The 27,531-nt window shown below is 57.0% G+C and overlaps 1 protein-coding gene across 4 annotated transcripts; it reads left to right on the forward strand.

Moving 5' to 3' along the window:
- The first annotated feature begins 24 nt into the window (after positions 1–24).
- LRRC8A (leucine rich repeat containing 8 VRAC subunit A) lies at positions 25–26,362 on the forward strand. Of its 4 annotated transcripts, none has more exons than XR_014247809.1 (5): positions 25–165; positions 3,303–3,409; positions 17,255–19,419; positions 21,897–22,063; positions 24,462–24,577. XR_014247809.1 is itself a non-coding variant. In XM_082403452.1 (5 exons), exons 4-5 carry the CDS (start codon positions 17,263–17,265, stop codon positions 24,735–24,737), a joined length of 2,433 nt encoding a protein of 810 aa, XP_082259578.1. In that variant the 5' UTR covers positions 26–165; positions 3,303–3,409; positions 12,262–12,488; positions 17,255–17,262; the 3' UTR covers positions 24,738–26,362. The 4 variants fall into 4 exon arrangements, 3 of the variants coding, with proteins under 3 accessions (XP_082259578.1, XP_082259577.1, XP_082259579.1); XM_082403452.1 differs by lacking the exon at positions 21,897–22,063 and adding an exon at positions 12,262–12,488 and having other exon boundaries at positions 26–165; positions 24,462–26,362; XM_082403451.1 differs by lacking the exon at positions 21,897–22,063 and having other exon boundaries at positions 26–165; positions 24,462–26,362.
- The last annotated feature ends 1,169 nt before the right edge of the window (positions 26,363–27,531 follow it).

Raw genomic sequence — 27,531 nt, forward strand, 5'->3', positions numbered from 1 at the left:
GCCCGTTCGCGCCCGAAGGTGACGTCACTTCCGGGGCGGAGGAGGCTGAGTGGTGCAGTGAGGGACAAACAAAAGGAGGCGCCGGAGGGGCGCAGCGGCTGGCGGCGGGGCAGAGCAGCAGGCGCTCGGGGCGGCCGGCTGGGCGGCCGCGCGCGGCGGGCCCAGGTGAGTGGGTGGGGTGGGGAAGGGGGTGCGAGCTGTCACCTCTCGAAATCCACTCCTGTACGTCCCCGGCCAGCTGCCCGGCCCCGGGCACCCTGGGTAGCTTGGGCTCTGCCCGCCGGGGCCGGCTCCCTGGGGGCCTCCCGCGGCAGCTCAGTTCGGCCTACCTCCGGGTTCCCCATCCGCCGGGTCACCGGGGCCCCCCCGCCTCTCCCTGGTGCCGCGGCGCGCGAGCCCCCTCCCAGGCACCCCAGTGCCTCCCTGCGCTCTACATAACCGGGAGTTTCCGCCTCGGCTCCCCAGGTCCCCTTGTCGTCCCTTGGGTTCCCCCAGATCCTCACGCCTCCGCACACACACGCCCCCCTTACTAGAGGTTCCACCTCTGGGCTTTCTCCTTGGCAGCTTTTTTTTCTGTTTTCAAAGGTTCCCCTTGCTCTCTTCTCCTGTGTTCCTGGCCCCCTCCTCTTCCCTTACACCCCTCCCTCCTCTTGACTGGGCTGGACCTGTGCCCTGACTTGGGGGCAGATCCCCGGCTAGGCTCGTGGGGCCTGTCTGGGCTGGGGTTGCTGGGAAGCCCAGTCCAGGGTCTGAGGCTCCGGACCCTGCCGGTGTCCTGTGCATCCAGATGGGCCTGAGAGCCAGGTCTGATGCGGTCTGGGCTGGAGACCCAGCAAAGTTGGCTCCCCTGCTGAAGCAGCATAGCCGCTGGTTCTTGAGGTTCATGATGATTCTGCTCCTTTTGTTGACTGCTTCTCTCCCCTGGTCTGGACTGGACTGAACCAAGATTGGGCTGGTTCTTAGCTGATGCATGTGCTGCCTTTTTTGGAAAGGAGGAGAGACGGGTGGGGGGTGGCTGGCAACCTCCTCCTGGTGGGGACTTGGCTGGAAGGGTGGGGCCGCCCCTTGGTGACCATGCTCCCCGGAGGGCTCTTCTCCTGCCCTACCCCCGGAAGCCTTTTGAGGATGAGGTATGAGGATGAGGAGGGAGAGAGCTTGGTGCGGGAAAGGGAATTTGGGCCTAAATTGTGGAGGAAGGATTTGGGGGAGCTGAAAGGCTCCCAGGGGTCTCTCCCAACTTTTCCATTAGGGGTACCTTTTACCCCTGACGAACTGTATCCTGCCCTTTGAGCAGACAGAGTGGCAGACAGACAGACTGGAGGCAGGAGGAGGAGGTCTGATGTTGGTGATCCCTCCTGTGGAGGGGATGGGGGAGTGAGAGTTTTGTTCAGAGGGACTGGGCAGTGCCCACGGCTCAGTCACACTGGCATTGCCTTCGTGAAGGTCAAGTTTTCCTCTGGCTCAGGAGGGGAGGCAAGGACAGATGACAGTGCTGGAGGACTGGCTTTTGGAGAGGTGCTGGGGCATGAATGACTGGCCCCTGCCTCCCTGTCTTCCCAGTTTTAGAGATTCTTTGGGGTTAGCTCTAATGCCCCTCTGCCTTCCGGGGGCTGTGAGGCACAGAGCAAGAGCCCAAGAAATATTTGTGACTTTCCCCTGGAACTCAACCAAATACTCCATCCCTTGGGCACACCCACTAGGAAGCTGTTTCCTCTGCAAACTTCGAATGGCCTTTCTGGACAGTGGAAGCTCCTGAGGATTGTCCCAGTAGGTCAGAACTCAGGGAGCTGGCTTGGCCTGGACCTCGCCTGCAGGAGTTGGAGCGAAGGGATCGGCCTGGTTCCTGACTCTCCTGAGAGTGGAGGTGAATCTGGGTTTTCACAGGCTTTCACGGGGAGTCCGGTGGGTTGGATGTGGGGCCCTGGAGCCCAGCACACCATCTCTCCATCCCTTGACTCATTCATTCATTCATTCATTCATTCAACCATCCTTTGGTAAGTGCCTGGTCTGGGCCAGGAATGGTGCTACGAGAACACAGTCCCTGGCTACAGTCTGGGAGGAGAGGCAGACAGGAATACGTTGATACAGTGGCCAGCATAATACTAGAAATATTACAGAGGCAGCCCAGAGGAAAGAGGCATTAGCTGTGGGTGAATGTGTAGGGGGTGGTCAGCGTGTGTTTCCTGGAAGAGGAAGGGTTAGAAGAATCAGTGCCAGTGAGTCCAGAGGCCTGAGTTCTGGGCCTGCCTCTGTCATGGGCAAGTGACTGGCTTTCCCAGCCTCAGTGGGTGTCCCTCTCTTTGCCAAGGAGGGTAGAGGCTGGCTCCCATGGCTTCTGTGCCTTTATAGACCCAGGTGCTTCACTGTCTAGCTGCCATCACTCTGTGTGGGATTGCCGGGTTATTGACTGTCTCCCTGTGAGGCTGGAGACTATCTCCTGCTTCTTTCCTCCTAGCACAGTGCCTAGAACTGAGTAGGTGTGATAAATGTTCAGTGGTGTAAACAGCTGAAAGGCTCCACGATCCCTTTGTCTGTGTAACCACGCCTCCCCGCCCCCCTTCCTGCTAACTCCTCCTTGTCCTTTGGCCTTCCTTGATGGCTGGGCCACACTCCCAGCGCCTGGCTGGTTTAAATACTCCCCCTACCCTGCTGTAGCCTGACCACACTTCTCTCCCCACCCTCCTAACTTGTCTTGTTGGCTCCTGTGAACAGTTCTGAGCAGAGTGCCTGGCATGTAGTAGATGCTCACTAAATGCTTCTTGACTATAGGTGATGGTTGGGTTTTGTGTTTGAGTCGAACTCATGTGTCTGGGTTGAGGGTGTGTCTCTGCCTGGATCCAGCTCACCCTGCTGTAGCTCACCTCTCGCCACTTCCCGCCTCCAGTCCTAGATCCAGCCAGGACCACTCAGCAGGCTCTAGATGTCATGTTCTCTCCCCTCGAGGCAAATGTGCTGGTCCTTCTCCCTGGAATGCTCTCTCTCCAACTCCCACTCTTCCCCAGCAGTCAGCTCAGGCAACACCCTCTCTGGGAAGCCTTCCCTGACCCTACTAGTCTAGGTCTAGTGCTTCTTCCATGTTCCCATAGGACCCGGGCTCCCCCCAGCAGAGCCCGGGGCTCTCAAGAGCCAGTTGTAATTGTTGCCTTGGCATATCCCCTGCAGACTATCTGACTCTCTGTCATCACCCCAGAGCCCAGCCCAGGCCCTGCACCGAGCAGGGGCTCCGAAACTGTCAGCAGCACAGCAGGTAACGCTGATAGTCACACACGTCCCTGCTGACTGTAGCTCTTGCTTCCTTGTAGGGAGGCAGCTTCCATGGAGCAAAAGGAATGCCAGGACCCTGCCCAGACAGACGTGGGCCAGCCTCAGCACCGACAGCCAACTCGCAGATAGCAGAGCCATCCGCAGGGTAAGGACTGGACCCCCACCCTCCAGGCCAGCCACGGCCCGAGCAGGTGCCTGGAGGGCAAAGGGTGGTGTCTCTGTCCCTGCGGCCCTTTGCTTTTCTCGCTGGAAGGCCTGGGCTTCTAGGGCAGAGGTGCCAGAAAACAGAATTCTTCCTCCTTCTCCTGACTCAGTGGCCAGCTGAGTAGCACGTGGCTGCCATAGTTAGGCTGGCGTGAACTTGTATGGCGAACCCCTGGTTTTTGTCACTCTGGGTGGTTGTTCATGCCATCTCGTGACCACGTTTCCTGAGGTGTGTTCTGCGGAACACCAGTTTCTTTGGTCACAGTGGTCAGGTGACTCCGGGAACAATACCTTGTCGTAGTCTGTGCTGCAGGACTTCTCAGAGCCTTGAAGGATGTCTCAGAGCTCACTGAGAGCATGGCGAGTCTCTGAGAGGGAGCTAGCAAGTTGTGTTTCCCCACACTTATTTGATCATGTGGACGTCTTTGGGGACGGGGGTTCCTCGGCCTGTGCTTTGGAAAACAGTTCCCAAAGGCAGGAGCGTGCACTGGTTAGGACCCAGACTTTGTAGTCAGACCTGGGTTTGAGTCCCAGCTGTCACATGCTCGACAAGTGATTGTGGGCCACTCACTGTACCTCTCTGAGCCTCAGTTTCCTCATCTATGGAAAGAGGATAATATTAGCACCTTGCCTCCCTTTAGGGTATTTTGAAGATTAAATATGTTGATATAGGGAAGGTGGCACAGGGTGTCCTAGAACATGTTCCCTAATCATAGCAGGTGTATGTATAAGCTGCTTAATAATTTGTAAAACAAACCTTATCAGTGATGTCTTTGGTCATTTGTGGAAGCTCAGGGAGTGGCTTTGATCCCCCGTTTGCAGACGTGGAAACTGGGGCTCAGAGGGAGGAAGCAACTTGCCCAAACTCATCAGGAAGAAGGCAGGGATGTGGGACCTGAGCCAGGTCCTGGAATCCTGGGCTGGGGTCCTTTGTGCTGTGTCCGAGGGCTCCCTGCCTCCACCTCTCCCATCTAGGCTTTTTTTTTTCGGCGGCTGCATTGGGTCTTCGTTGCTGTGTGTGGGCTTTCTCTAGTTGTGGCGAGCGGGGGCTACTCTTCGTTGCGGTGCGTGGGCTTCTCATTGCGATGTCTTCTCTTGTTGCAGAGCATGGCCTCTAGGCGCACGGGCTTCAGTAGTTGTGGTGCGTGGGCTCAGTAGTTGTGGCTCGCGGCCTCTAGAGCACAGGCTCAGTAGTTGTGGTGAGTGGGCTTAGTTGCTCCGAGGCATGTGGGATCTTCCCGGACCAGGGATCAAACCCGTGTCCCCTGCATTGGCAGGTGGATTCTTAACCACTGCACCACCAGGGAAGTCCCTATAATGTGTTGATTTTAATGTCATGTAGAAAGTGAGAGTCTCTCTTGATCTCTATCTCCAGAGATTTGAGTGAGGAGGGGTAGGTTCTCCTACGTGTATTTTTACCACTTGCTTATTTTCCTAAAACCAAGTCCTGTTAGAGCTGCTGGTTTGCGGCTTGCTCTTGTTTCATTTAATGGTCCGCCCTGGACCTCTTTCCCAGGCGAGGGTAGAGCTGTGGGTGAGTCCTGTCAGAAGGTCCCGACATGCTCCCGTTCCTCCCACCCCCACTGCTCCCCTGTCTTCCCATTCTGAGGTTTTTGAGCTGTTTGTCAGGGCATTTTCAGCAGCAGAGGGGGGTGGGAAGTGCCTGATGTGTGATTTTGTTGACTATCCTGTTTACTGGGACAAGGTCAGCAAACCCCAGCCCTGCCCTGTAGGAGTTTCCTGTTGGTTTTGAGGAGCTCTTGCCTTCCCCCACGAGAGGGGAAGCCTGAGCCGAGCTCTCTGGCCAGTGATGAGCAGGAAGCAGCAGGTCCTACTTATCTGAGATCAGAATTCCTCCTCTGTGCCAGGGAGGAATGGCGTGGGCCAGCCTGAGAGGTTTTGGCCTCCAGGTTTTGGCCCTCCTCTGTCTGCCTGAGGCAGGGGCTGCTGTGTTGCGTTGGCCTGAGCCTGGCCCTGAGTCCGTTCACCTGGCTGTCCTGGTGGACGGCCCGATCTTGGTCCCCCTGGACGCTCCTCTCAGATTTTAGCCTTGAGGGCGATGGGGTGGGGGGGCAGGGGGGTGCTGCCCTGGGACCTGGGTCTAAAGATGCTCTGCTGGGGCGTAGACACCTCAGGTCGGGTTTCGGCAGGAAGAACCCCCGGCCTGGCAGCCTGGCTCGGCAGGGACCACCCTGGGAGTGAGGTCTGTGCAGAGATGCGTCCCTCGGCTGGCGGTGTTCAGCTCTCCGTCCGGACCCTCTCCCCCTCCCCTGTTTCTTTCTCCCAGTCTTTCTTGGAGTCTTTTTCCTTCCGGCACAGGCCACTTCGGGCCGCTTCCTGTGGGAGCCGGGGAGCTGGCCTCTCGGTGGACGATGCTCTGCTTGCCCTCTTTCCAGCAGCAGAGCCTTCACGTCCACGGTGGCCGCGGTCCGAGCCCAGGCGGCGCGCCGGTCACTGTGAAGTTTGCCATCTTACCCGCCACCGCCTCCTGGGTGAGGTTGTGTCACTTTTACAGGCGAGGAGACCAGGGCTCGAGGCACGAGGGCTCCCGCCCAAAGTCGTACAGTTCAGGTGGCAGAGCCGGGACGCGAACCCGGGTCTGTTTGCCTTGGCGGCCTGTGCTCTTTCTACCCCACCTTCCGTTTGTCTCTTTCTCTAGGTTCTCGGGCTTCAGGGTGCTTCAGAGTCGCCCGAGAGCTTGTTCAAAATGCTGGTTCCCCTGGACCCATCACCGCAGGCCTCCAGAGTCCGAGTTGGGGGGTGGGCCCAGGAACCTGCACTCTGAAGACACTCCGCAGGCCGTCGTGAGGCTGGGGGTCTGCCGACTGTGCCGGCCAACACTGACCAGGGCGACTGTCGGCGCCGGTCCCCACCAGCTGCCGCCAGAAGGCTCGCCCTTGGTGTGGAGGCGGGGCTGGGCTCCCTCAGGCCCTGGATTTCAGTGTGTATGTGCGAGCGGATGAGGTCTCTAGAACAGCTTTTACACCCAGCCACAAACATCTCCCTGTGCGCTTTCCCAACGCGTTTCTACTGCATCTCACATCTCGTAAAAAGTTCTTTGTTTAACTGTCTCTTGAGGACTTAAAACCTCAAAATTAAATAGACACTGCGATACAGCCTCATGCCGGGAGCCGTGTTCCACTGGAGTAGAAGTGGCTGTAAAATTCCATGGCTCTCACATGGCACCTGGGCACCCTCAGAGGCGCCACTGCCAACCTCATGCCCCCGGCAGAGTTGGCCTGTTGGCAAACGTGCCGACCGGGTGGGGCGGCATAGGAATCCTTCTGTCACATCTCCCGGCTGGTGCCCTGGGTCAGGATCCCTGGGAGCAGCCCCCCACCAGCCCAGAGAGCCAGGCAACAGACGGCTTACCTTCGGCCAGGCCCCCTTGGTCCCAATCCCCTTGGATCTCAGCAGATGAGTCTGCGGCCTCCCTTGGGTGCTCCTGCCCACTTTTCGTATGCTGTCTAGGAAAGCGGCGCTGGTGTTCAAAGCAGATCAAGGCCTGTCTTCAAGGCCCTTCTGCCCCCCATGGGCCCAGACCCAGCACCTGGCTTCCGGGCTCAAACCCAGAGCTGGGCTCCCTCCCAAAGTTTCCTGAGTATGGCCTGCTAGAGTTCCCTGCAGAGACCTTGATTCCATGTACCCCTCTGGAAATGGGGGTCTTGTCCCAGGAAGCATTTCCAGGGTCTGGGTGCCCAGGTAGGTCCAGGAGACCTGCTGGCCTTTGTGACAGGTGGCCACAATGGAAAGGCAGACCTGGGTGATCTTCCCCACCATCTTCTTCTAGCTGTGTGGCCTTGGGCAGGTCAGTTAACCTCTCTGGGCCTCAGATTTCACACCCCTAAAGGGACTGATAAAACCTCCCATGATGGTAACAGCAGCTGACGTTACAGAGTCTTACTACGTGGCAGGCCCCTAGCCAAACGCTTTCTATGGACCGCCTCGTTCAGTCCTCACCACTGCCCTACCAGGAATAGACTCAGCGGCCACTTCATGGATGAGGAAACCAGAGCCCTGGGAGGGAAGTGACTTTCCCAAGGTCACATGCTGGTGAAGTGGGGAGCCGCCTTACCTGTGTTCCTGGAAATTGCGGGCCAAGGCCCAGGAAGTGCCAGGCGCAATGCTGGCCCGCAGTCCGCGTCAGTGACCCGGAGCTCATGTCAGTAACACGCCAGCCTGGTGGGGTGAGGGGACGGCCTGAGCCTCAGGCCTGGCCTGCTGCCTCTGAGCGCTTGCCTCGGGGAGCCATTGCGGGAAGCCCCAGGTGGGTGTCCTTCACCTGTCACCCTTCGCCCCCCCCCCACCGGAGGCCGCCGGTACCCTTGCAGGTGTGCACTAGGAGCATGAGGACCAACCTGTTTGGGAGGCCCAGCCCACACGGAGAGTTCGGAACTGAAACTTGTTCCCTCCCCCCTCCCACCCTGGGCGGCTCCCCTCTTCTTTCCCCGGAAAGTGAAGGTGTGCCCTTCTACGCAGGGTGCGTGGAGCCAGGTGGTGCCCCCAGCCCGCAGCTGCCGACTCTCCCCGGCTGGGTGTGGGGACCTCCAGGGCAGTGCCTGTGCTGGGGCGGGTGTGGGCCGTGTGCACCAGAGCGGGCCCTCTCCTCCCCTCCTGCTCTGGGAGCAGAGGAGGCCCCAGGGTGCTGACCGAGGAGCAGATTCACAGGCCCAGAGCACTCCCAGGACAAGACCCGTGACCCAGTGTCTTCCTCCAGCCTCTTGGGGGTGGCCCTTCCCCCTTCCCTGGGAGAGCCTTGGAGGGACAGCCTCCCCAAGGTACGAGGAGGGGCGAGAGGAGGGGTGAGGGGCGCAAGCCTCCTGCCTCCCCTCCCTCCCCCCCTGGGAAGTTTTCCCAGCCTCTCTATTTGGGCTATAACAAAAGGCTCTCTGTGCCCTGTTTACCCACAGCCTGGCCTGCCTGCCGGTGCTCAGGTGTGAAAGCCAAATCTCTGCAGGCCAGCATGGGGGTGGAGCGTGCTTGGGTGGTCACCCAAAGGGGCAGCGAGTCATTTCTCTGACTTCTTTCCCCATCTGTGAGAAGCTTCAGGAGGAAATCAACAACATGGACCAGGCTGGACACCTAAGGGGTGGTTCTGCGAACCGCTCGCCAGCTCTCTGTCCTGTCCTGTCCTGTCCTGGGGTCCTGAGCCTGGGCTCCAGAAGTTCAAGGCCATTGAGTGTGGTGTCTGAGTCCTGGGAGGTGCTGGGGACCTTGGGGAAGCTTGGAGGTATTTGTGCTTGTGGCTCAGCGCTCTCCTGGGTGTCTTCCCCCACTAAATTCTGGGTGGGTTTCTGCAATGGCATGTGGGTTGGGATAAGTATAGTGCACCTTCCTCTGTGCCAGGCCTTGGGTTGTCCCATAATATGTGCATTATGTTATTTTTAATTCTCACAATAAGCCTCTGAGGTACTGTAATATTCCCACTTTACAGGTGAAGAAACTGTGGCTTAGAGAGGAAAAGTCATTCGTCCCGGGGTCTGAGCTCACCCACCCTGAGGCGTTGCTTCCCTGCGCCCTGTCGAAGAGTGTTTGTTACCTGGGTAGGGCAGGCAGGGGCAAGCTAACCTTTTTCTTACATGATAGATGGCAGGTACTTCTCGTAAACTCTTCTACAATATTTAGAAACCACATGGTGAGGGAGGTCTTTTGTTTTTTTCCCAAGTATTTTTTTCTACTCACAAAAGTAGCAAATTTAAGTACCACATACTGGAATCATGAAGTATTTGTTGTTTTGTGACATTTTATATTGTTTTATCATACATGATAGGTCATATATTTTTTTTTTTAGATCATATATTTTATATGCTGGTCAACATCTTTTATTTTATTATTACTTAATATCCCTTGGACATCTTTTGGGTCACTGTATACAGATCTATGAGGTAGGTAGCACTGTTCTTATTTTAAAGTTGCAAAAACAGAGGCTTGGGCTAAATAATTTGCCTGGAGTCATGGAATTATTTCATGCTTGAGCTGGATTTGAACCCATGTCTCCCCAGTTCTAAAGCTATTGCTCTTCACATTCCCCGAGATCTGCCTGCCGCCATGGGGAGGAGAGGGGCTCTCTGGGTTGCCCTAGTTCTGCCGTAGGAACCTGGTCCCGCTTCTCTACACCTGCGTGTGCTGCACAGTGGGAAGGGTCTAGCTGCATCCTACGCACTTCTGCATCTCCCTGGGGCGGGGCAGGACCGGGCAGGGCTGATGCTGCATGCTGCAGTGTCCTCAAAGGCCGCAGGTGCCACTGCGCCCGCCAGGAGCAGGCCAGCTGGAAGGAGGAGCTGAATCTGCTGCCCTGGCGATCATCTAGGAGAGGCTGCCTCCGGCTGAGCCCAGCAGGTGTGAGGACCAGAGAGAGGAGCGGCCAGGAGGGGTAGAAACAGATGCTTCTTCCAGTAAATTTTGTATGAAATAGTTTAAGCACACACGAACGTTATAAAGCTAGAGCAGATATCTTTGTACCCAGGACTCAGCTCTGTTCGACTTTTATGTTTGGCAATAATTGCTTCAGATGCACACACACACACACACACCCCTTCTCTCTCTCCCTGTCTCAAATCATTTCAGGCACAATTGAAGCCTCTTCCCCAATCCCATTTTCTTCCCTCTCTAGATGAAATTAGCATCTTGGTTTTGGGGCTCTCCATGCATGTGTTTATTTATTTTTGGCTGTGTTGGGTCCTCGTTGCTGTGCACGGGCTTTCTCTAGTTGCGGCGAGCGGGGGCTACTCTTTGTTGTGGTGCAGGGGCTTCTCATTGCGGTTGGCTTCTCTGGTTGCGGAGCACGGGCTCTAGGCGCGCGGGCTTAGTTGCTCCACGACATGTGGGATCTTCCCGGACCAGAGCTCAAACCCGTGTCCCCTGCATTGGCAGGCGGATTCTTAACCACTGCGCCACCAGGGAAGCCCCCATGCATGTGTTTATACCTTCACTACACTTAGATATGTACATTACAGAAAACCTTATATAAGGTGTGTATTATTCTATAGCTTGTTTTTGGGTTCAGCATTGTTTTGGGGTCTGTCCATATTGATACGTGTAGCTGAAGTTCACTAACTTTACTGCTTTAGCATTTCACCGGATGCTTAGAGCGATTTATACTTTCTCCTGTTGATGGACATCTAGGTTGTTGATTTTTTGCTATTAGGAACAACTCCGGAGTGATCATTCTTGTCTGTGGCTTCACGCGTATGTGTAAAGTGACTCTCTAAGATCTTTACCTAGGAGCGAAATTGCTCCGTTGGAGGATGCATACATACATTCTATCTCCTCATTTAAGAGTTCAACATTTTTGCCAATCGCAAGGGAGCGAAATGGCACGTGACTGTCTTAATTTGCATTCCCCGATTAGTAAAGATTAAGAATTGTTTCATCCATGAATTCCCTTTTGTATTTTTTTCCCGTGAATTGTCTAGCCGTATGTTTTGCCTTTTTTTGCCTGTGGGATTGTCTTTTTCATATATTTGTAGCAGTTCTGTATTTGTTCTGGATGTTAATCCTTTGGTAGTTATATCTATTGCAAGTATCTCCTCCAGGTCTGTGGGTTCTTTTCATTTGTTTATTATTATGTCCTTCGATGTGCATGCATTTTAACTTTAATGTGATCAATAGATCAATCTCTTCCTGTAAGGATTTGTATTCTTTGTGATAAGAAATCCTTCCCTGTCTTAAAGACATCGAGATGGTCTCTTAGATTTTTCTTTAAACATTTTCAAGTTTTACTTTAGGTCTTTAACTCATTGGAATTTATTTTCCTGTAAGGAGGTAGATGGGGCTATGCTTTTTTCATGTGAGTAACTAAGCCCGCTCCTTTCATGGACACTGTCATGTCTAAGTTTCCAGAAATTTCGGGGTCTGTTTCTAGGCTCACTCTTCCAGTCCTCTGGTGCATCCATCCATCCCCATATCAGCACCACACTGGCTGAATTCCTAGAGCTTTATGGTAAGTCTCCTCCCACGTTATTCTTCCGAATTGTTTTAGCTATTCTTGATCCTTTGGAATCTTGATTTTTTTAAATCTTTTTTCTTAATTACTTGAGTAACATATGCTTATACTAGAAAATAGAGGTAAGTTTGGGGTGAAAAAGATTATAAACAGCAGGCTAATCTCACCGCCAATATTTTTCAAATATACGTCTAAGTTATTGCAGGAGGCTTATTACTCTATCACAGTTTTGTTACCTACTTTTTGCATTTGACATATTTTGTCATGTCATCAAGTGTTTTGCTCTAACTTGTTTCCATTATTTCATAGTAGTCCATCATCTGATCATTTAATAGGTATTTAACCAATCACCTAGTAACAGGCATCTGGATTGTTTCCAGTTTTCCTGGGGTATAAATAACACCGTGATGAACGTTCCTGTGACTAAACCTTTGTCCTAGAGTCTTTCCCTGACAATTGCCAACCTCCCTCCTACTTCCTCTCCCTGCTGGCTCAGCCCAGTTCAGCAAACCTTTACTCCACTTTCGGTATTCCAGGCTCTACACAGAGACTGGGATGAATCTGGAGTGGTCCCCATCCTGTAGGGCTCCCCGTCTGCCCCCATCCCCACCCCTTGGTGGTCTCTTGCCCATGAGGTTTGCCTGGTACAGCCAGGGTGAACCCCACCTCACTGGTGGGTGTCAAGCCCTGACCTCCAGGCGGGCACAGTCTGTAGCTTTAAACATTGCATCTGTTCTGGAAGAAGGAGGGTTAGCTGGACGGGAGCTCAGAGGACAGCAGGGCACGGGGCCTTTTTGTCTTTCTCAGTCACCTCGATTTCAACCCTTTAATCTTTGCCCTCTATTCAGGATCCTCTCCAGATTCTCCATCTCTTGGGGCAGAGACCTGATCTGACCCGACTCCACCCGACTCCCCATCACCCTCGACTCCCCATCACCCTCCATCACCCTCCGGAGACTGCCCTCTGAGAGCCACAAAAGAACACCTGAACTCTCCACCTGAGAGCTTATTTTTTTCTTTCGTTTCTTCTAGGCTCTATTTATTTTAAATTCTGTACTACTTTTCAATCACAAAGGTAAGGCATGCTGGTAAAATTCCAGTTTCCTTTCATCCTGCCTCCTATTCCCACTTTAAGAGGGAGCCGTTCCCCAAGTTGGTCAGGGTTTATCAGCATGGGACTGTATTTATTTATTATTCTGGATCTCGCTTTTTTTCCAAAATGGCATTACATACAGAGCTCCTTTATTCTGCTGAAAGGGCCCTGTTGTATTCTAGAGGCTTCTTTAAGGGACCAGGATCTGCTTCCTGCCCGCCTCCTTTGTGCCTGGCCCCACCTAACTCTGCCCCTTTGCCAGGTGTCAGGGCAGGCGTCTTGGGTGCTTTTCCTTCTTCCGTTTCCTTCCTTCGTGCTCAGCTTCTGCGCTCTCTTCATCTACCCATCGACTGTCTGTTGAAGTCAGGATTGCTGTCGGGGGCCAGGTCTGCATCTGTCTTAGCCTCATTCCACAGATGGGGGAACTAAGGCTTAGAGAGGTGAAGTCATCTGCCCAGCGTCACTCCACTGCTGAGTGGCAGAGCCCAGGCTGGCCCGGCTGGCCCTCTCCCTCCAAGCTCCCATCACCCTTCTTCCTTGCTCTCCACCTGCCTGAGATCCCCCCCCCACAGGCTGTCGGGGAAACCTCACCCCTGTGACTTCCTGAAAGTCCTGAGAGCTTGGCAGGGCATCTGTTACCATGTGCATTTTATGGATGGGTAACCAAGTCTTGGCTGCTGGAGGCGCCTCTCCCTCCCTGCTGGCTGTAGGCAGGGACTGCCAGGACCAGGGAGTGTCTGTGGTGGTGCCAGTGGGAAGGGAGGTGTCAGGGTGGGCGGAGGCCTGGATCACGTGCCCCTTGGTACCTTGACCACCTTATACAAAATGTGGGCACATCCATGACAGATTCTCTGTTCCCTTCCTGACGGGGAAACTGAGGCCCCGGGAGAGAAGCTGTTGCACACCTCTGCTAGGGGCAGTCCTGGCTGCAGAGGGCCGGAGGCCTCAGTGCAGGGAAGGGATGAATGCACTGCCTACAGGAAACTTCCTGAAAAGGGAACTTTCCGTAACTAGGAAAAAAGGCCCCTTTTCCCTTATGGTGCTTACCTGACCACCCCCAGGTGTGCCCTGGGGCAGCTGTCAGCTGGGATCTGCTCCATCTGAATGGCTTCCTGGAAGTGCTGCTTGTCAGCGCTCCACCCCAGAACTGGGTTTGAAGGTGGCCTCTCATCCCTGACAGGCAGTGTGAAGTTGGGCACGTGACTTCTCTCCCCAAGCCTCAGTTTCCGTATCTATAAAATGGGCATGAGGAATATTATTCAGCCTAGAAAAGGAAGGAAATTCTGGTACCTGCTAAGACATAGATGAACCTTGAGGACATTATATTAAGTGAGAGAAGCCAGTCACAAAAAGACAAATATTGTACAATTCTACTTATATGAGATACCTAGAGTAGTCAAATTCATAGAGATAGAAAGGAAAATGGTGGTTGCCAGGGGCTGGGGAGGTGGGAATGGGGAGTCATGTTCAGTGGGGACATAGTTTCAGTTTTGCAAGATGAAAAGAATTCTGGAGATGGATGGTTGGTGATGGTTGCGCAACAAAGTGAACGTACTGAATGCCACTGAACTGTTACGGTTAAAACACTAAAAATGGTTAAAATTGTAAATTTTACATTTTGTGTATTTTACCACAATAAAACTGTTGTGAGAAAAAAAGAAAGGGTGCCAAAACAGTGTGCACCTCTTGGGCTCCTGAGGATTCTGGGCTGGGCCCTCATTCTCAGAACAGGAGCTATTCCCCCCAGGGCCCTCCGGGTTGGGCAGGAACTGGGAGGGGGCCCAAAGCTGCCTCAGCTTCCTCCCTTGCCCCGCCCATCTGAAGCTGTGGCCCTGCCCACCACCCAGGCCCCGCCCTTCCCCGCCCTACTTCTTGCCCATCCCTCCTCAGGCGCTCTCTTGGTACCTTTATTGAGCACCTGCTGTGTGCGGTAGACCCTTGTCCTCCAGCAGCATCTGGAGGAAAGGTTGAAGACTGATGACGCCAGTGCAGACTGCCTGCTGCCCTACTCTGTCCTAAGCACTTTGGAAGCATGGAGTCCCCTGGCTCTTCCGGGCAGCCCTGCGAGGAATCTGCCCCTGGCATCTGTGAAGAACCTGAGGCTGAGAGCCAGAGAGGACCCTGCCCGAGGCCAAGGCAGCAGCAGAGCCCCGGCCTGCACACAGGTCACATGCTTCCGGCTGCTGGCTCCCCCCTGCCCCCTGTCACCTCCACTCCAGAGGGGCTGCCCCGATCACCTGGCCGTCTCCTCTTGGGGGCCAGTCGCGGGGAAGGCGCAGTCCCTGGCACCCTGGGGACTAAAGCCTGGGCTTTGGCGCCTGCACCTTCTTTCCTGATTTCCCCCAAAACGCCATCAGAGAGGAGCAGTGACTTGTCCAGAGTCCCACAGTGAGTTGGTGGCAGAGGTGAGGCAGAAACACGGTGCAGCTAAAGGGTGACCCCTCCCAGACAGGTCCCCCACACGAGGCCGGGCCTGCCCTTCTAAGCTGTGTGACCTAGGTCCCTGGCTCTGCCCCTCTGAACCTCTGAGGCCTCCTCGGCACAGTGGCATGGGCGCAGGCCTGGGCTGAGGAGGCACCGGCAGCCTCGGGGACCAGCACAGGACCGTCCCCTGCACGAAGCCCTTCTCAGCAGGGAGGTGGCACCCATCTCTCCTGCCATAGCCACGGCTGCCCCCTGCCCTGACTCGAGTCTAGTTATTTGGACACTCCTCCGTCTCTCCCACCCCTCCCCACATGCTCACACTGGCCCGAGAGCCCCCTGGGGCAGGGGCCTTTTAGCGGTCACATTTATTACCCACAGAGGAACGGGCCAAGGGCTGAACGGAGAGCTTAGAACGTGCTTCGGGACAGGTGTTTGGGGGCCAGGGGGCGGGAGGAGCCAGCCACGCTCGGTGGATGGGACTGTCTCCCACCTCTTGGAGCCTCAGGGTCCCTCACCTGTGACGGAGCTGTGCACAGTTCCCACCTCAGACCCAGAAGGAGTTAGGAAGGCGACATAAGCAAAGCCCCAGGACAGCAGGGCCCGGAGACAGCTCCCCACCGTGAGAGGCTGAGCGCTCTCCAGTACGTGACACGCCCACTCCCCCGGAGCGGTGAGGTTGCCACCACATCCTGCCTGGCCATCCGCCGCCCCCACTCCCCGCGTCTGGCATCCTGCCCTGGCAGTCTCATCCCGGACTCTCCAGGGGCAGGCTGTTGCACATTCTTGGGCCCTCTGTCCTGGCCCCTCCTACCTTCCGGTCCCCGATCTTTGGGCGCCTGCCTGGATGTGGACTTGGGGAGCCAGGAAGGGAGGGAGGGGTGTCGGGGTGTCTTTCAGCTGGGGGCCGGCTGCGTGGTTCAGCAGGCCCTCCCCTGGACGGCTGCTTGCCCAGGAGTGTGGGTGGTGTGAGGAGCCAGCTGGTCATTAGGGGGCCCGGGCCTTCCTGTGGGGCAGGCTCTCACCCTGGCCTGTGAGTCCCGGCCTCACCAGGAGGGCTGACCCCTGGGCTGGAGCCGCCGGCTCAGGGCAGGTGGTGGTGTCTGCTGGCCCTGCGGTGACCTGAGCTCTGGGAACCCCGGGGGGGCAGGGAAGCTGGACTCCTGGGCTCCGTCTCTCGGCCCTGCCCTGCGTGGGGCCTTGGGCAGGTGGGCAGCGAGCCTATGCAGTGGTGAGGACCCGAGTGGGGAGGTGGAGGGACAGGCCTGGGTTGGATCTCGGCTCTGGCCCTGAGTAGTAGAGTGACGTTGGGCAGGTGACTCCCCTGAGCCTCAGTCGTCCCATCTGCGAAATGGGGCCAAAGATAGACCCTGCATCTGGATGTCAAAGGGACCCCACGAGGAGGATTCCATGGTAAGGGCCAGCCCGGTGCCTGGCACACGTTCTCTGTTGAGCACCCCTATTCCCTCAAGGGGTCTAGGTCTGCTTTCCTCCTGTCCTCACCCGTCCCGGCGTGCCCGAGGAAGATGAGATGGGAAGCATCTGGTGTTTGCAGGGAGGCCCTGTTTTATGAAGTATTTGTTACTGTTGTCACTATTAATATTATAGGTAATCAAAATAATGTGACCCCGTCCCATAACCTGGGCACCCTTGTGCCTCTCCCAACAGAAACAGACCCATTTGTCAAAACACAGGTATTTAGGGACTTCCCCAGCCGCCCAGTGTGTAGGAATCTGGGCTTCCACTGCAGGGGGCACGGGTTTGGTCCCTGGACAGGGAACTGAGATCCCACATACTGCGCGGCGCAGCCAAAAAAAAAAAGTGAGTTCACACTAAGCCCCCTCTTCTGCATTTGGCTTTTCTCACACTTTGAATAAATCTCTTCGGACCAGTGGCACAGCTTCGTGGCAGCTGGTTCCGAGTGAACTGGAAGTTTTCAACTAGCCCCTCTGGTTGGTCTGATCATTAACAGGATGGAGTCTAGACAGGAATTCGGGAATGCTCCTGCTGAAACGTGGGGGTCCCTGGGAGGCTGCTTTCGCGGTCTGTCAGCGTGGCCTGGATCTCAGTGCTCAGCCTTCCTGTCTGTGGAATGGGGAGGCTGCCTGCCTTCCCTCTGGTGGTTTCCCAGCCACCTGGTGACCATATGGTTCCCGGACAGAGGCCGATCCGTGGGCTGGCCCATGAGTGTTGCCCAGCTAGTGTGACTCACAGCTAGACTTGAGGTAGAATTTTGGACAGTGGGTCCACTGTCTCCTGCCTCTGACCCCCGGGTCTCAGAAAGCCAGGCCACCCTGCAGTAACCCCCTCCCGTGGGTCCCTTTCAGGTTGAACCATGATTCCGGTGACAGAGCTCCGCTACTTTGCGGACACGCAGCCAGCGTACCGGATCCTGAAGCCGTGGTGGGACGTGTTCACTGACTACATCTCCATCGTCATGCTGATGATCGCGGTTTTTGGTGGCACGTTGCAGGTCACCCAGGACAAGATGATCTGCCTGCCGTGTAAGTGGGTCACCAAGGACTCCTGCAACGACTCGTTCCGGGGCTGGGCGGCCCCCGGCCCAGAGCCCCGCTACCCCAACTCCACCATCTTGCCGACCCCCGACGCTGGCCCCACGGGCATCAAGTATGACCTGGACAGGCACCAGTACAACTATGTGGACGCCGTGTGCTACGAGAACCGCCTGCACTGGTTCGCCAAGTACTTCCCCTACCTGGTGCTTCTGCACACACTCATCTTCCTGGCCTGCAGCAACTTCTGGTTCAAGTTCCCTCGCACCAGCTCGAAGCTGGAGCATTTTGTGTCCATCCTGCTCAAGTGCTTTGACTCGCCCTGGACCACGCGAGCCCTGTCGGAGACGGTGGTGGAGGAGAGCGACCCCAAGCCGGCCTTCAGCAAGATGAACGGCTCCACGGACAAGAAGTCATCGACGGTCAGCGAGGACGTGGAGGCCACCGTGCCCATGCTGCAGCGAACCAAGTCTCGGATCGAGCAGGGCATCGTGGACCGCTCGGAGACGGGCGTGCTGGACAAGAAGGAGGGGGAGCAGGCCAAGGCGCTGTTCGAGAAGGTGAAGAAGTTCCGGACCCACGTGGAGGAGGGGGACATCGTGTACCGTCTCTACATGCGGCAGACCATCATCAAGGTGATCAAATTCATCCTCATCATCTGCTACACCGTCTACTACGTGCACAACATCAAGTTCGACGTGGACTGCACCGTGGACATCGAGAGCCTGACGGGCTACCGCACGTACCGGTGCGCCCACCCCCTGGCCACGCTCTTCAAGATCCTGGCATCCTTCTACATCAGCCTGGTCATCTTCTATGGCCTCATCTGCATGTACACGCTCTGGTGGATGCTCCGGCGCTCCCTCAAGAAGTACTCATTCGAGTCCATCCGCGAGGAGAGCAGCTACAGCGACATCCCCGATGTCAAGAACGACTTCGCCTTCATGCTGCACCTCATCGACCAGTACGACCCGCTCTACTCCAAGCGCTTTGCCGTCTTCCTGTCGGAGGTGAGTGAGAACAAGCTGCGGCAGCTGAACCTCAACAACGAGTGGACGCTGGACAAACTGCGGCAGCGGCTCACCAAGAACGCGCAGGACAAGCTGGAGCTGCACCTGTTCATGCTCAGCGGCATCCCCGACACCGTGTTCGACCTGGTGGAGCTGGAGGTGCTGAAGCTGGAGCTGATCCCCGACGTGACCATCCCGCCCAGCATCGCGCAGCTCACGGGCCTCAAGGAGCTGTGGCTGTACCACACGGCCGCCAAGATCGAGGCACCCGCCCTGGCCTTCCTGCGCGAGAACCTGCGGGCGCTGCACATCAAGTTCACGGACATCAAGGAGATCCCGCTGTGGATCTACAGCCTGAAGACGCTGGAGGAGCTGCACCTGACAGGCAACCTGAGCGCGGAGAACAACCGCTACATCGTCATCGACGGGCTGCGCGAGCTCAAGCGGCTCAAGGTGCTGCGGCTCAAGAGCAACCTGAGCAAGCTGCCGCAGGTGGTCACGGACGTGGGCGTGCACCTGCAGAAGCTGTCCATCAACAACGAGGGCACCAAGCTCATCGTCCTCAACAGCCTCAAGAAGATGGCCAACCTGACGGAGCTGGAGCTGATCCGCTGCGACCTGGAGCGGATCCCCCACTCCATCTTCAGCCTCCACAACCTGCAGGAGATCGACCTCAAGGACAACAACCTCAAGACCATCGAGGAGATCATCAGCTTCCAGCACCTGCACCGCCTCACCTGCCTTAAGCTGTGGTACAACCACATCGCCTACATCCCCATCCAGATCGGCAACCTCACCAACCTCGAGCGCCTCTACCTGAACCGCAACAAGATCGAGAAGATCCCCACCCAGCTCTTCTACTGCCGCAAGCTGCGCTACCTGGACCTCAGCCACAACAACCTGACCTTCCTCCCCGCTGACATCGGCCTCCTGCAGAACCTCCAGAACCTGGCCGTCACGGCCAACCGGGTGAGTGGCCCGTGGCGGGGGTGCTCCTGAGTGTGGAGTCTTCAGCTGTGGTTCCCAGGACCCCCTGGGAGGAGCTGGGTGAAAATACAGATTCCCAGGCCCCGGACCAGACCTGCTGGATCAGAATCTGTGGGGTTGGGAGGCCGTCTCTGCCGCAGAACATGGCAGAGTTCACCTGCCAGGAGGGATGGTGTGGTCAGGCAGGACCTGTCCCCGAGGTGGCCTTGGGCGGGTTCCTCGAAGGCAGTGATGTGCACGGGCAGGAGGTCCACGGCCTGCCCTGCTCTCTCGGAGCTCGGTCGTGGGAGGTGGGACTTAGCCTGGAGCTTGCAGTGTCTTTCTCAGCTTGTCCTGGACCAGATTTGGAGCCCAGGATGGGCCCACAGGGACAGAAACTTTGTGGGTGACTGGTGCAACTCCCAGCGCCACTCACACCCTTTCCCCTCTGCGTTTTGAGGGTGGCAGAGGGCAGAGTTGGGCTTAGGTAGGGCTGGTTTGTTACCAGTTGCCTTTCTGGAGAGGAAATTGTGCAAACCGTTGTGAGCCCGCGGTACTGGAGGCCACGCCTGGGAGACGATCGAGACCTCTGGGGGCTCCTGTGCACCAGCCCCTTGCCTGTCTGGACAAGCCCCCCACCCAAGGGCCCCTCCGCGGAAGCAGGCAGGTGGGGGTTGAGGGCAGGTGGTCCTGTGGCTTTGTGGCCTGGCCTCTGCCGTGGAAACAAAGCCACAGCTGCTGGGGGGACCTCCCCCTGCCCTGCCCTGCCCACCCCTGCTGGGGCCCTGCAGGGAGGTTGATATTGGAAAGAACGTCTTCCCGGTTTGTTCCTACTCCGAGTGGAAACCCTCTTGCAGTGAGGAGGGTGGTATCAGGGTGGACACTCTCGCAGTGAGGCTGGGGGTGATGGAAGCCCGTGGCCGGGGGCTGGGACGCTGAGGGAGATCCAGTCCAGCCAGCACCTCTGCGCCTCTGTTGCCGGCAGCAGCATGAAGCCGCCCCGTGGGTTTAAGGAGCTCCTGCTCTGTGTCCACCCTGCGCTGGGCACCCTGCTCCCGGCATCCTGTGAGTCCTCCCGGCAGGAGCTCTCTCCAGCAGCCTGAAGGCAGGCAGCCCCTGAAATGCCCCGTTCTAGGAAAGGACGTGCCTTCTCCAGCATCACCCAGATTGGAGGGTCCAGGAGCCCCAGACCTCTGACCACCAGAACCCCTCCCGTCTTCCCTAAGCCTCTCTCCCTGTAAACCACAGAGATTTTGACAAATCCTTTCTCCCTCCCTCAAATTTTACCTGTGTGCATGTGTGAGAATGTACAGGGGTGAAGGTCAGATCCCAGGCTGCTTCACTCTGGAGAATCCGCCTCCAGGGCCTGGGACAGGCCCACCGGTCAGGAAAATTGGCCTCCTGGGGAGAAGCCCCATTTGGGGAGCATAGGACAAACACACACCTCCTTTAGCATGTTGAGGGGCACCAAGTGGCTCCCCCAGAGCACAGTGTGGGGCCAGATTGCCCCTAGAGTCGGGGCTGACTTGGGCATCCCCAGGACCCCTCATGGTGCCCGCTCTGTCCCGGGAGCTGTGTGGGCACCAGGTCTTGATGGGCCTTCCCAGCCAGTGGAGGGTGGAGGGTGCGATTCCCAACCTGTCCCCACCCCCAGCTCCTCACCCCAGGCCTGGCTGCCAGGTCATGCCTGTTGGCTGAGGTCACCCCTCAGGAAGAGCTGGGGGCAGGCACGCTGTCCCGAGGCAGGAGACCCTCTGACACCCAGTTCAGCACAGTGCTTAATCATGTCCTGTCCCCGCCCGCTGGAATGCCAGAGGCCTTTGTAGGGAAAGAAGTTCACTTGGGCCAGTCCTAGTCAGGCTCCTCCTTTTAGGCAGGAGCCCCGCCCCCCCCTTCCTCCCTCTGGGCCTGGCGGTTCCTTATGAGCCACCCTGGGCTATGGGCTATGTGTGAGTGGACAGGCAGGGGCGAGTGTGGCCCGGCTCAGGCCCTCGGCCTCTGTTTTCTTAGGTTTAAACTCATGTTAACGAATACCTCGATAAGTGGGCGTCCACTTGTTTGGTTATTCATTGGTTCATTGATTTGGTGAATGTTTTTTGAGCGCTCCTAGTGTGGAGCAGGGAGCTGGGGACCTAGGAACAAACAAGCCCCCCGGCTGCCCATCCTGAGCTCACCTCTCAGGGAAAGACAGGCAACCAGCAGTTAGCACAGTGGACGAGACTAGGCTGGGGCACAGAGGAGTGGCCTCAACCCGGACTTAACCCAGGGCAGGCGGGCCTCCTGGAGGAGGGGACATCTCACCTGGCCCTGCAGGACAAGTAGGAGTTAGCCAGGTGAAGAGGAAAGGGAGAGTCTAGGAGGCTCTGTCCACAGGGAACTGAGAGCCCAGGGGGAGGAGCGGTGAGCTGAGCCCCTGGAATTTGGACTTTCCCCTGAGGCCAGGGCTTGAGGAACATCCTGTTCTTCCCACTTGGTTTCAGATAATCTGTCTCACGTCCCTTCCCTCGACCCTCTGACAACAAGGACCTTGGCTCTTTCGTCCAGTGCCTGACGTGGAGCAAAGCGTTCACCGAATTCCCATTGACTGAGCGACGAAGGAATATGCTGCCTTGGAATTTAGAGAGCTCGCTCCTGCTGCAACTCGAGGGTATTGGGGGTGGGGCAAGATGAGAGGTCAAGAGCCGATAGAAAGCCCGTGGGCAGCTGTCAGGCGGGGGCGAGGCCTGGACTGGCAAAGGCTGCCAGGGATGGCGGGACAGACGGATGTGGGGGAGACTTTGGGGGTGGAATCCACAGGACGTGGGCGGGATTGGATGTGGGGAGAGAGAGGTCTGACGTGACTCGAGTTTTCTCACATGGCTGCCTGGGTAGCTGGAGGGTCATTTAGGCCAGGTCTGGGACAAGGCACAGGTTTTCAGAGAGGAGAGCGTAGGTCCCATGTTGGGACATGCAAGGGACCAGGTTGAGTCAGCCTGAAGCTCAAGGAGTCATCCCCCCAGGCTCCTGGGTGAAGACGGGTCTTCGATGAGGTCACGGGGGAAAGGATGGAAGGAAGGGGAGTCTGGCTCGAGCCTTTGGGATGGACGGCGAAGAGCAGGGCCAGGCAGGAGCGGGTGGGCACACAGCCCACGGGGGAGTCAGGTGAAAGGAGAACAGATGCATGTCCAGTGGATTAGGAGTGACCGTTGGTGGCTCTGGCCAGGTAGTTTCCAGGGTGGGCAGCGGCAGAAGCCAGATCACGGCGGGCCAAGGAGAGAGACGGCGTCTTTCCAAACGGTTTGTTGGGAAGCCTGGAGAGGCTCCTGGGAAGGTTGTCTTTTTTTCAAAGACCAGGTGGACTTGAGGGGGAGCCAGTGCTGATGGGGGAGCCGTTGAGGTCCCTGAGGAGGTGGGAGAGGGCGGGATTGGGGTGACGGGAAACGACTTCACACCTTCAGCACACGAGCACACCTCACGAGGAAGGACAGGAGTGGCCCGGGTGGGGCACTGAGCCACCGAAGGCACCTTCTTTTCTCTCTGTGCGCCTGGAAAGAGCTCGCTGCTGGGCTGGGGGGTGCTCCGGGGAGGGGACGTGTCGGGGGGAGAGCTCCGATGTGAGCCCCAGCTCTGCCACCTGCTGGTCCAGCCTCTCCCGCTCCCTGGCCACTGTCTGTGTCACCAGAGGAGGCCAGTGTCGGGCGCAGTGGGGTCTCTGGGAGGCTCTGGCCCCTCCGTCCTGCCAGAGCCCGCTTCCCATCTGCCCTCTCACCTTCATGTCCCTGCTGACCTGGAAGCCACCTCTGCCCCATTCCTGACCACTGGGCCACGTTGGAGCCCCAGGTCAGGAGTCCCCTTTAAAACGGTCACAGTGTCCCTCATGGCATGGCCTCTGCCTTCTCAGCGGGAAAATGGGGACGGTGACAGAGCAAGCTCCCCGTCACCCTCACATGGGCTCGGGCCCAAGTCCCTTGGCTCCTGCCCTGCTGGAAGGGTCCCTCCTGCCCACCATATCTGAAGGAGGTGGTTGTAGGAAAATAGGCTCAGTAAGAGCTCGTGTTTGTAGCTGATTGCTCACAGGAGGGCGGGGAGGAAGCTGGCTTTTATGGGGTTCTTCCCGTGTGGCAGGAGACACGGCAGGTCCCCACCCAGTCTGCACCGTCAACAGTGTGGACAGTTGGAGCACGGACTGTTGAGCCAGGTTCGAATCTTGGCTCCACCACTTTCCAGCTATGAACCTCTAGGCAGGCTGGCTCCTTCAGGGCCTCAGTTATCCCATCTGTAAAATGGAAAGAGTGTTTACAAAGTACTTACAGGTAGTTCTGAGGGTTCAGTGAGTTAATAGCATCAGCGCTCAGAGCGAACCTGCCCTGTAGTAAGTGGCATGTGGGTGTTGCCCATTATTCAAATTTTGCAAAATCAGAAGGAGGGGGCTCTGAAGGGCCAACACTGGGTTCCCTGCACCCACCATCAGCCTGTGACTTGACAGGTAAGGAAACTGAGGCCCAGGAAGGGGAAGTGATTGGTGAGCTCTCCCCAGTTCTCAGCAACAATTAAGGGTATGGAATTTTCTCAGCAGGCTGCTCTGCTTTCATAAATTGTTCTTAAACCAGGCAGGACCAACAGCCTGGCTCCTGGTGAGCCCTGGGCGGTGGAGGAGGGGGTGCAATTGGGAGTAGCTGGCTACTGTGATTTGCTTCTGGGGTGCCAGGCGCTGGGAGACAGCGGGGAGCACAGCACACCCAGCCCTGCCCTCTCAGAGCCCCCTGTCTGGGGGCGACAGGAGATCAAGCAGTTTCACCACGGAAGGGATCAGTGCTCTCCAGGGGACATGGGTGCCATAGGTTACCAGGAGGTCAGGGAGGCTTCTTGGAGGAAGTGACTGCAGAGCTGAGACCTAAAGAACAGGGGAAAGTTAGCCAGACTTGGGCCCAGATCGTGTTGGTCTCTGGGGTCTGGGGTAGCTGAAATGGGCATCAGAGAAGGTGCTGGTGCCCAGGGCAGGGAAGCCCAGAGGCCCAGGTCCAAGGTGCGCCCGCCTCACTTCGCCCTCTGCTCCTTCCCTGTAGATCGAGGCGCTGCCCCCGGAGCTCTTCCAGTGCCGGAAGCTGCGGGCCCTGCACCTGGGCAACAACGTCCTGCAGTCGCTGCCCTCACGGGTGGGCGAGCTGACCAGCCTGACTCAGATCGAGCTGCGGGGCAACCGGCTGGAGTGCCTGCCTGTGGAGCTGGGCGAGTGCCCCCTGCTCAAGCGCAGTGGCCTGGTGGTGGAGGAGGACCTGTTCAACACTCTGCCCCCCGAGGTGAAGGAGCGGCTCTGGAGGGCTGACAAGGAGCAGGCCTGAGCGCCCACGGGCGCTGAGCACGGGCTGTCCAGAACAGCCAGCAGCGGGGCCTCTGGGGAGGCCTCAGGCCCAGGAGCCCAGGAGCCCCTGACTGCCGACCAGCCCAGCCTCTCAGTGGGGGCGGGGCAGGAGCTGGGCCACAGGACCGAACCTGAGGGGCTGGCCCCTTTCTCCTCGAGACTCATGCCCCCTGCCCCAGGGCAGGCGCCTGTGGGGGAGATCAGAGGCCTGTAGTCCATCTCTGAGCACAGTATTTGGACAATCAGGGCCTCCTCCCTGGAGGCCATCTCTGCCCCAGAGGCCTAGCGACACCAGAGGTCCAGGGACACCTACTTAGTTCTTGGTATTTATTTTCTCCGCCTCCCACCCCCTCCCTCCAGATAACTTATACATTCCCAAGAAAGTTCAGTTCCAATGGCGGGTGTCTGAGGAAGGGTGGGCTGTTTTTCCCTTTTCCTTTTTTTGGTGGTTTCAAAACCATTTAGGGCCCACCCAGCCTTGAGCCGAGCGGTCCAGGGTGAACCAGCTGTGGGACGGTCACCCCAGAGGCGCCAGGCTGGGCTGTGGTGGCACGGCCCATGGGAAAGCAGGCCACCAGGTGGAGAGGCCAGGCCTGGGGTTTGCCGCAGCAGTTTAGATTTTTTTTTAAGTAAAAAAAAAAAAAAAAAAAAAAGTTTTTTTAAGCTTTGAAAATTGATGGTTTGGGTATTAAAAAGAAAAAACTAAAAAAAAAAAAAAAAAAAAAGGACACTAAAGGCCAGTGAGTTGAGGTCTCAGGGTGGGACAGCAGTTCCCCTTGAGGAGAGCAGCAAGACACTGAATTGTGTTTCCTTCCCCCGGGGTGGCAGGCTGCAGGATGTCTTCCAAATCTGCTGTGACCTTGGTCCAGGAGTCTGTAGTTCCTCTCCCCGCCTGGGGCGGGGATTGTTTTGTCTTGTTTTTGGTGTCTTGTTTTCTTTCTCCTCCATGTATCTTGGCAGGCTCTCATTTCTGTGACTGTTGGCCAAAGGGAATGTTCTGGAGCTTCCAAGAAGGGAGGGGACTCGGGTTGGCTAATCCCCGGATGAACGGTGCTCCATCCCCACCCCCATCCCTTGTCGCCGTGTTAAGGAGCCCAGAGGAGCCCCCTCACCCGGACTCTGCTTTCCCACCTCGCGCTCATGAGTTTGCCCAGTGCTACTACTGGCCTCAGCCGCTGACGTCAGTCCTGTCACCACCTGGTCCTTCACAACGGACACTTGGAGGCGGGGCCGCGTGAGGAGGTTGCCGCCGGGGAGGGCAGGGTCCCCAGGTTCTGGTTCCAGTTTCTGTCCCAGGCGCCTGGCATGTGCAGCCCACTCAGCGCCTGGTGGCGGGAAGCCAGCTCACTTTAGATCAGTCACCGGGGTCCCCGCTTTAGAAGGATCCCCACCTTAGATCAATCACTTGGACATTAAGGCACGTTTTAGCGTCTCGTCTTAATGATTATGTGCACTCGTCCATTTGTGTTTTCTGCGTCATGTCATTGGATGTAATCCTCAGAAATAATGCACACTAGCCTCTGACAACCATGAAGCAATCTGTTACATGTGGGTCTGAACTTGTAGACTCGGTTCAAATATCAAATAAATCTATAACAGAAAGTAGCCTTTGGAGGTCTCCATGTCATGGGGGGACCCTTCCCTCAGCTCTCTGAGGCCCGCTCAGCCCCGTGGACTGGTTTGTGGAGTGACCATTTATCGGGCACCTAGAAGATAATGAACTCTGCTCCTCTGCCTGCCCCGTGAAACCGGAAGCTCCTCGGAGGCAGCTACCGGACATGAGCTGGACGCAGCCCCTGTTACACATCCGGTGTGGGCCCCACCAGGATCCCACAGCCAGCACGTTCTCTGCTGGCTGAGGCCTAAGGTTCGGGCCCTCCTGAGCTTCGATGGGAGGGAGGGAAGGGCGCTGGAATGGGAGCCAGTAGTCGCGGGTCCTTTTCCCGGCTCAGTCATCCCCTTCGTCAAACCGGGCAAGCCCCTTTCCTCCCGTGCCCACCACATCCCCATCTGTGCAGTGGGCACTTCCACTCTGCTTTCATCCGTCCCTTATAATTCCAACAGCCAGTCTCCAGGGCTCTGCAGAGGCAGGACTGAGAGTCACCGTGGGCAGGCCTGACCCAGCTTCTAGCCCCTTTGGGCTGGAGGTGCTGAAGGTGTTGGGGTCAAGGGCAGAGGCTGGGGGAGATGGGCAGAGTTGTCTTCAGATTCTAGCTCTGCCATTTATTTGATGTGGGCCCTCGGTTTCCTCATTTAGAAAATCAGGATGGTGTTGGCGACCTCACAGGATTGTTCTGGGGCTTACTCAGCTTCGTGATAATTTTGCTGGTAGGTGGAGTTTTTAGCAGAGGGCCTGGCTCCTGGAAATCAATAAATGATCTGTCTTCCTCCTGGCCCAGCAAGGCTTGTGCTGGGCCAACGTGGGCCCTGGGGCAGGGGTCATTTGGTGAAGAAAAAAGGCCATTGTGTCCAACCTTGGCCTTAACAATGAGTCCTTACCTGCTGCTTGGGCACCTCCTCTGGGACACGCCAGAGTCTGTCCTTCCTCCCTACATGGGACTTTGACCCCCCAGGTGACCTCAGGAGTGAGTCAAGAGTCCCTCCCTCTTCTGCCTCTGTCGTGGGATTTTTGACGGGGAGGCCGAGCAGCTGGGCTTGGCAACCCCCTAGAACACCCTCCTTTATCTTGAGAGTAGAGGTCTTCCTCTCCTGTCTGGTCTGGTACCTCCCCACCAGTGCCCACTGCCCCACCTCAGGCTTGGGGTGGCCCAAGC

This window comes from Balaenoptera borealis, assembly GCF_965194805.1.
Source record: "Balaenoptera borealis genome assembly, chromosome: 8".
Classification (NCBI taxonomy): Eukaryota; Metazoa; Chordata; class Mammalia; order Artiodactyla; family Balaenopteridae; genus Balaenoptera; species Balaenoptera borealis.